Raw genomic sequence first — 9,602 nt, 5'->3', positions numbered from 1 at the left:
CACCTCATATCCACCTTGAAAATGGGAACTGCAGTATTTTTCAGAATGTTTGTCAACACCAAATGACCGACATGGCTGTCACCCGAAAGCCACAGTTATGCATTGAATTCCAGCCACAGAAACCTACAGCATTTCTGTTCCTATTGACCATTCGACGAGCCAATCTCCCACAGCATAAAATAAAGGAGGATGGTCTCCAAATCTTTATTTTCTGTATTCATTTTTAAAACTGTTGAACATTATTGAGACAGTTGTTCTGTATTGCCCTGCTACATAACTTTTTGGTGAGCACTTGAGTTCACAGTTTTTTACTATCTTTTGTTTTGTGTCATGTGTAAGTTCTGTTTCAGACTTTGGCCTGTTAACACAGCAGGAAATGTATCACTCCTATTACAGGAAAGACAGAAAAAACAGTATAATAATACTCTATGAATGAAACTACACTCATTATTCATATAGTGCTTGACATTCCTCATTGGCTAAAATTTTACCAACTCATGACTGCATACATGATGAGATGCAAGGTGTGGAATTGCAATTGGTAAAGTCGACAGGGTAAACAAGATGTGTCGGAGTATGAACTAAAAACTGGCTCCTTAGTAAAACTGCACATTCAGTTAGTGCAAGAATTTCAGGAAATAACTGTAGGAAGTAAGGAATAGCATGTAGTGACATTGCTGGAAAATAAGGATCACTCATTGAATTTTACAGATGGCTACCCTAATTTTATACATTATTTGCATATATTATGGTAAGGAATTGAAGGTTACTGTTTTTTCAGTATTAACAGGAAATGTGGAACTTGTTTTTTTAGCTGTTACGCTGTGCATTAATCATGGGGTAAGAATAAGCAATTTACACGAAGCAGGTGTGCTGGATGCTTGTGGCTTGTACACTTTGTGCAACAAAATTAAGTCCTTTAAATTTTCTGTCTGAAACCAGAAGTGATGGAAGCGTAAACATGGTGTCATAATTCCTGTCATTCATAATATTCTTGAATATGTCTCTATATGGCTTTTCTTTTTTTATTATTATTATTAGTGTTCTGTCTGACGACAGGTCCATATGAACAGGATCCTTCCATCCTTTTCTCGGACTGGGACCTGTTCATATACGTTCTTGGCAGATGATCCAGAAGTGGTTTGCCATTGCCTTCTTCTGTGTGTGAATGGAGTAATTGTTGGGATGCCACGGAGGAAAACTCCGTGTTGCCTAGACCACGGCCTTGCCCAACACAAGTTATAAATTCGGGCACCGCCGGGAATCGAACATGAGACCCCAGGATTACAAGGCCAGCGTTATAACCGCTAGACCACCGTTTGCCTTCTGTTAATGACAGTAATCTCATGATTTTCTGTGAACAGATTATCCAGCTTTTGGATTATCCATGCATTATTTTTTCTTGTGTGAAAGTAAAGACGTGTGAGCTAGGCTTTTGTCCTCTGCACTGTACCATCTGCTTCTGGAGGGGGTGACAGTTCCATTTCTTTGCTTTGCATATGAAGGTGGGTATTATGAGTTTTTATCAGAATTCCCATGATTTACTATATTTCTGTTCCCATATTTACTTTTTAGGAAGGAACATAGCCCCACTATAATGGTTTTTGATTGATCTCACGAGTGTATTGGTGGCTTCTCATGGAATTTTAAAGTGCAGTATTCTTTACCCTGTGGCATACTTTGTTGGCTGCACGACATAACATTTGTTCGCAGTGTATTGCTAATCGTAACAAGTTTTGTCAATTGGTTCACGGCTGCTTTAAGGAAATTTGGGAAGCAGAATCTCAAAACATCTGTTTAAGGAAATACATCACATTGCAAACTTCATTCTGAAAAGGGAACCATCTTCAAGGAAACAATACATGTATGGCCTTTTACTTTACTTTTAATACAGAACTGTGTGAATAAACAATGGAATACCAGCTGCGTGCAATTGTATATATGTTAATTAACAAAGATATTAATCACTTGATTAAAAAAGCTTGAACACAATCTTCAAAATCGCAGCATTTTTATACTTGTATAAATGTAATTACTGTTTATTAACATGACTTGCCAGAATGTTATGGCACCTCACATTTTTTTGTGAATCAACTTCCATACTTTGTAAACAGCAATGCAATTTCATTCATGCAAATATAAATCACGCAGGCTCAAGAACAATAAGGGATATTTGCTATGCACTCTCTTATACAGACTGAGACTTAAAAGACGAAAATTGTACATGAACATTCTTCTAACAAATTCATTAAAGACATACAACTTACTATCAATTTTGTAACATTGACATGTGCGCATACTTCACATGTGTATCACATCTAGATGGCAACTGTGCATGTCTGCAATGACACTACCTGCAGAATTATATAACAATCACTCCACCACGTAATCTTGAAATTATGTATATAAATGTAGAGTGTAACAATGAATATTACTTATATAGAAAAAAAATTGCACTCAGCATAAATCGTTGAGTAAACTATGCATCAAAGCATGAAGTGCCAACATTCTTCATAAGATAAGGCGACTGTCCATGGAATGAATGTATACTAAACCATTATGAAATTTAATTTCACACTTTATTCAATTTACTATACAGAAGAACAATATCTGCTACTTTCATCCCACTTACAAAAGTTATCCTGGTACTGAAGCAGTTACAATGCTATTAAAACAATTCAGTGATTTCAAACAGTATTCTAGAACTTTTAAATTACAGAAAGTGGGAGATCTTACATGTTTACAATATAATGAAGTTATTCTACATTTCCAATGCAAAAGCAACAAAGAATGTGAGTATAAATTATTCCTACCATACAAACATCTCTACCACTTCTCATGTTACTATTAACAAATACATACTATGACTTAAGAATTATTCTGAGTTCAAACTATTTTCAACCTTGCATGAAGAAGTTATAAAAATTTAAGATGTACTGGTTAAACTTGACGAACATCTACCACACAAGTAGAAATTACTTGTGCAGGAATGAGATACTGGAGCTAGTATACATTAATTCTAATTTTCTACTGTCAGGCTCCTTGTTAAGGTTTTTAAACATCAAAATGGTCAAGAGATTTAATTCTAATATAAAAGATAATTCAAACACAGCAACACAATCCCAGTCCTTCCCAGGAAAAATTCACAGAACATAAAGAATGGTACACATAAGACACTATGGAAGAAACCAAGTTCAAATTTTTTTTCTGCAAGAAACACGAAACCACTGAATATGGTATGTTCCAAGTTTATGAGTGATCACATGCAAGTGACAAAGTAAGATAGTCACTACTGTGTGACCAATCTTTTTATTAATTATCTGGCAGGGTATAACGAACATAAGGAACTTCCACATCATTGCCATCACTGTCATTACAGCACAATTCAAACACAAGTGCCCTGACATGGGGTTCCAACCTCTTCTTGGAAACCTTCTTCACTACTTCAGACATGGGGAGATTCATGCGCTCCACACACTTCGGTTTGGCCATGAAGAAGGAATAGAGCATGCACACCCCTTGTGACAACATCGTGATCTCCAAATTATATTTCTCTTTGAAGTAATCCAGGAACTCTCGTAGGGTTAGCTCTCCCTCCACTTCAAAGCGATCCCAAAGAGTCCATTCCTCTTCATAATACTTCATCTTTGGGGCAGCAATGGGTTCAGAAAAGCCAAAGAAGGGAAGAGCCAGGTTCACAAAGCCGTTCTTGAAACGCTCCAATGTCTTGAAACCTTGTGCAAGTTTGTACAATTCAAGACACGCTAAACCTGCAATTACTGAAGTTGTGGTGGCAATGGCAGGAATTATTTTGCCTGCAATAAGCTTGCTCTTATGACGATCTGCTGATGGAATATTGTAGTTAGCAGCACGGAGATTGGAAGAAGCAACAATGAAGTCCATATGCAGGTTGGTGTCATTATCTTTTTCAAACACCAAGGGCGTTATTATCAGTCCTTTCAGTTCATCTCTGGAAGGAAGTTCCTTTTGCAGCTGATTGATTCGATCATGGTCCAAATTTCCAGCACCATTTGACACTTGCATTTGGGAATCTGTGACTGCAATCTTCACTCCTGATTTAGGGATGAACTCAGGAACATCAACATTCTCTACCATACTTGCTATTATTTCTCGGTTTCGGTTCTGTGTAATCCCATACACTTCGGCCTTTAGATTAGCGGCAGCAAGAATATAATCAATATGCAAAGGATCATCCACTGAAAATGTAAGTGGCGTTGGGCAACGTTTTGGTCCTGACCAGAAAGGCTGACCACTTGATGTAAGTTGATCAGGAGGAAAATTGAACAGGAGTTGTCGAATCTGGTCATTATATTGTTCCTGCCAATAACAGCGTGCCCATGCAACACAATCTTCAAATGATCTTGGACGATGATCTACAAGAGCATGCTTGACAGACTCCAAAACCTCCAAGGGCTGAACGCCTGGTAACTTCAAAGTACGCTCCACAAATGCAGAATCTGCCAAGTACTGCGCCGCATTCTCGGCAGCTTGCCGAAACAAGCCCTCAAAGCTATCTCTTGCCCACTGTAGTGTATGCTCAATAGCATTTGGAAAGTTCTTCAATGTACAAATTGGGATACTTTTCTCTGGTGGATCTTGGGATGAACTATACGATTCAGTAAGGAAAGGTACAACAACCTGTGTATTTCCTTTTGTGCCCAAAGTGCCAGATTCAAGAAGAGGCTTGCGATAATATACACAACGCCGATCCATGTAAATTCGGCCATCTACATTATCAAGGGCATTAGCTACACCATCCAGAGACTCAAAAAAAGCATCATCATAAACTCGTTCAGTCTCTGGACCAACACGATTCTCGTGAGCCACAACATTTACTGCAGGATTCATACGTCGTACGGCTTTTGCTGCACATAGAGATTTGGGGCACTGTATATCTGAAGTGCGGAAGAGGAACTGCCGGTTCAGGTTCGATTTTTCAATCAGATCCATATCGGTAATTGTTACCTGACCCCCTTCTGAAGTGCCTATTCCCATCATAGCAAAATTCTTCAGAAGTTCACAGCCTATGGCACCAGCCCCAACCACAAAGTATTTTAGTGCACCCAGACACTGCTGGAATGTGCTTCCAAAAACAGCTACCTGACCATCATATCGCGTCCCCGCTGCTTTGCAGTCCTCTTCCTTGATTTGAGACAAATCAGAGGGCAGACATTCCAAAGCGTCAAAGTACAGCCACTGGTAAATGGGGTTAAACTTACCGCTGCAAGCCTTCATAATTTCTTGTGCAACAATTCCTCCAACAGCAGCACTGAGTGGGGGGATATCACCAGAGGATATTTTGGAAAATGTTTCTAGCAACTCTGTGTTAAGTTCTTCATCATTTCCACCAGCCAAGCTCGTAGATTTAGCTAGGGCCACAAATACACCTGCATCTTCCTCATTCCAAGGTTTAGGTGCTTCTCCATGTTGCTCAATGTACTTGTGCAAGGTAATGTATGCAAGGTGAGTTTGAGAAGGCCGTTCAAATTTTGCAAAATCTGTGATGACAAATTCAGGTTCCTTAATGGATTCCTTTAGAGGCTTAAAATGTATAAATTTTGGCATCTTTACCTGGGTAACAATCCCACCTCGTTTGTATTCGGAATATGTGCTGGTGTCACCAATGCTAAATGTATAAGGACCCAAGACACGAATCTTCTTGGGTGCACAACCATTTAATTCACTCATACCAAGGACTTCTGAGAATGTCACATAGTCTCCATCTTCTAATCCATGACGTGTTTCATCTAAACAGGTGACCACTCCCTCTGGTTCCTGTGAAATACTAGCTATCATTGCTGAAACTGGGTTTTCCCCTGTGGTGTCAACAACAGTAAATTTCTTCCCAAAGTCACAAAATACCTGCGCAAATAAACCCCTTGTATCTGCAATAATGAGGGCAATGTCATTTTCATGTGTCACTTCAGCAATCCTCAACTGCTCCTTCAGACTGCTATTTGTCAACACAACTACCCTGAATTGTTTTAAGAAGTCATCTGTAAGTTGCCCATTGTAAGCTTTCGTAGGAACATACATATTTAGCTCCGACAGCTGTGTCAAACATGCTTCTGCTCTATTCTTCCCGATATCTGATTCTGTTAGGTAGAACTGGGATGTCAAATCTGCAACCTTGCATACGGCTTCGTCATGCAGCGTCACTGACTTTACACCACCTAAAATCACATTTTTCGCCACCTCTACACCCAGTCCTCCTAGCCCAGAAATAAGAACATCTGATGTTGCCATACGGCGCATAGCCTCATAACCCAACACATATATTTGCCTTGAATACAGTGACTCGTCGATTACTTCGCTGGAATGCGATGAACCATTCTGCGCCATGTCTGATGTAGCCAGTGAAACGGATTTCGCTGCAGTGGAGTCTCCTGTAGCAAGTTTCCGCTTCTTGGCTGGAGGATCAACGGAATTGTCCACCACTTCAGCACTAGACATCGGACACAAAGGCCGTTTTATCAGGTAATTTGTTTTAGAAGACAAAGACGTACCACTGATTATTTTCTTTTTATGGTATGCGAGGTAGTTGCTCAACCCTACCTAAAAAGACGACAATTGAAGCGTGGATCGCAGTAGCACAAAGCGGAAGTGAATTTCGTAATGAAAAATTCGTGAGTCAATTTAAAATCTTCTTGTTCTCGTTTACATCTGTGGTTTAAAACAACAAAGCAAAACATACAGTAAGTTACATCCATATGTCACAAATAATGTACATAATAGGTATACATGTTATAATTGGTACATAGAGTTTTAATGTATGGAAAGGCATAGATGTTACTTAGATGTTTGCTACACGAGTCGCAACTTTGTCATAAACGTTGCAATGAATTTTGTCGGTATACGATAGATGGCATGAACTACCGTGAAGAAGGAGCAACACCTGGGGTGCGTTTAGTAATGACTGTTTTTCATGTGGGTGAGTGTGTGTGTGTGTTAGGGTATTTTAATCTTATGCCGGAACAATAGCTGGCAAGACAAATTTTAGTTATAGAGTTCTGGAATTTTTAAAGCATGTTTTAACTTTTATGAAGATTCAAAGAAGGAGAAAAATAAAAATCGTACTGATCAGATTTTTTTGTATTAGTCAGATACTAGGAAAAAAAATTGACAGTGGAACCACGGTTCCGGAGAATCTGACGTAAATGCGCAGACGCAGAAGTAGCGTGAAGTGCGATGCGCCTTTGTTTGTATAAATAAATGTTTGTAGAACTTAAACCATTTGTGATATGTAAAATTTGAAAACAGATATGGAAAGCTCAAGAGGTAATACGTATTTCGTACGCAACATGTCCCGATCCATCTCTTACGATTTTCGAGAGGCGGGCGTTTAAAGCGCCAGATGCATTGAAAATTGTAAGTAGACAAGCCAATTCTCTTTAGCGAGTTCACAAAAACATTAAATGTGATGAACATTAATAATAAATAGGAATCCCTTACCTCAAACTTAGTTCAATTGTAAGACACAACGATGTCCACCGGCAATTATCAATTTAATCAAAACTAAAATAATAGATTTCTTAATAATTCTTATATAAGATAAGTAATTGTGATATTCTAAAACGTTTTTAACAGCACAAAATTATTTACTCTACGACGCACTTCTTCTACAACCGATTCACAGCTCAGCTCTTTCCGCAATAACGAAAGCGGATTGTTGACGGCAGTAATGTAACACGACAATGCCGAGTAAACAGATGACGATTCCTAGGTAACATAACAATGCACGCAAGCTGACCATTGTTGTCGGTTCATATTTACACATTGTTGATACGCATTTTACACCGAATGACACTGACCCTAAAATATAGACGTATTTACGTCAAAAATGGGAGTACAATAAGGCAGTACATCAGCTATTCATAGGCTTAAAGAATGTCTATGATTTATTTAAGAGGGAAGTAGTGTGCAGTATTGTCGCTGTCTTTGGCATACCCAAGAAAATATTTTGGCGTTTAAATGTGTTTGCATTAAAACAAAAGCAAACTCAGTTTAGGTAAACATTTATCTGACACGCTTACTGTTTAAAATGGTCTGAAACAAGGAAAGCTTTACCGCCATTGTTTTTCAACTTTGTTGTAGAATACGCCATTAGGGAGGTTAGAGAAAACTGTGTGGGACTGAAATTGGATCGGACGCGTCAGCTTGTGGTCTGTGCTGATGATGTAATTATATTAGAGGATAACGTAAATACCATAAAGAATAACACAGAATCACTAATTGAAGCTAGTAAATAAGTTTGTCTAGAAGTAAACACAGAGAAAATTAAGTGTATGTTAATGTCATGTCACTATAAAATTGTAACGTAAAGATAGCTAATTAATCCTTTGAAAATGTGGCAAAGTTCCGATTAAATTCGGGTAATGTTTTTTACCATTCAGTTCAGAATCTTCTCGTCTGCTGTCTAAAATTCGAAGATTAAAATATACACGATTATAATTTTGCATGTAGTTTCGTATGGAAGTGAAACTTGGTCACTGACTCTAAGGGAGGAACGTAGACTGAGGGTGTTTGCGAACAAGATGCTGATGATAATATTTGGACCCAAGAGGGATGAATATAATTATATTGGTCACGGCAAGGAGGATGAGATGGGCAGGGCATGTAGCCTGCATGGTATAGAAGAGAATTCATATAGGGGTTTTGGTGGGCAAACCAGAAGGAAAGTGACCACTATGAAGACCTAGATCTGGATGGAAGGAAAATGTTACATAGGATCGACCATAAATAGGATAGGGTGGTATGGACTGGATTCATCTGGCTCAGGATAAGGACCAGTGGTGGGCTCTTGTGAACATCGTAATGAACCTCCAGGTTCCATAAAGATTTTGGAATTTCTCGAGTTGGTGAGTGACTGATGGCTTCTTAGGAAGGACTTTCACCTAGGAAGGGACAATGTCTCGCGCTTGCGCAGGACTCCGGCCGTAAGTTAGCTTTGTGGTTGGTTGGCGAGTGGATCACTGGACATAGCGGAAATGGGTGGAAGTGATGAGGAGGACAAAGGATTAAGGAAATATATGCGGAGAAATTGATGGATTAAAATAAAGGACTGTCCTGAAAGGGACAGTGTAGTTGCCTAGTGCCCAGGTCGTGACTGGAGGTACTCGCGTGCTCTATAAATACTCGACGTTTTGGTTTCTCGTCTATAAGCGCGCCAGTTGTTCACAATTGTGCAGCTGTAAACTCCACAGAAAATACCAACTGTGGGTAAACAAATACGCGTCCCACACGCCATGAATCACGTGCCCCGAATGGGTAAGGGCTGTACAGAGGAAAGACGCAGTCATAAAATAAATCTAATTGGGTTTAACAACATAAAATGATGTCGAATTGGCCCTACAGCTTTAAAAATTTGAAAACGATAGATGATTTTCGAGGCACAAAGCAACAACAAAATTCTACAGAACAAATGTCCACTTTGAAAGTCATAACTTGTTATTAATCTGTGGCTGCTTGTTCTCCTGATGACTGAAATATGTTGACGTATCCAATTAGTCAAGCTGCTTGTGTGTTTAATGATTTTAAACTGTATTTCAGAATTGAAATGTTACTCTGCGGATGATTAAGCT

General features: G+C 39.0%; 1 protein-coding gene across 2 annotated transcripts; it reads right to left on the bottom strand.

The window, feature by feature from the left end:
- Positions 1-1,865: 1,865 nt before the first annotated feature.
- On the bottom strand, positions 1,866-7,632 carry Uba1 (ubiquitin-like activating enzyme 1). 2 transcript variants are annotated; one of them, XM_087346878.1, is made up of 3 exons: positions 7,474-7,631; positions 6,577-6,684; positions 1,866-6,466 (listed from the first exon to the last, which is right to left on the bottom strand). In XM_087346878.1, the coding sequence occupies exon 3, from the start codon at positions 6,361-6,363 to the stop codon at positions 3,313-3,315; it is 3,051 nt and encodes a 1,016-aa protein (XP_087203004.1). In that variant the 5' UTR covers positions 6,364-6,466; positions 6,577-6,684; positions 7,474-7,631; the 3' UTR covers positions 1,866-3,312. The 2 variants fall into 2 exon arrangements, with proteins under 2 accessions (XP_087203004.1, XP_087203003.1); XM_087346877.1 differs by having other exon boundaries at positions 1,866-6,684; positions 7,474-7,632.
- Between the last annotated feature and the right edge of the window lie 1,970 nt (positions 7,633-9,602).

This window comes from Zootermopsis nevadensis, unplaced genomic scaffold, assembly GCF_977971745.1.
Source record: "Zootermopsis nevadensis isolate Lab colony 2312 unplaced genomic scaffold, Znev_1.0 Znev_ptg000011l, whole genome shotgun sequence".
Taxonomy (NCBI): Eukaryota; Metazoa; Arthropoda; class Insecta; order Blattodea; family Termopsidae; genus Zootermopsis; species Zootermopsis nevadensis.
This window is presented reverse-complemented; position numbering and strand designations above follow the sequence as displayed.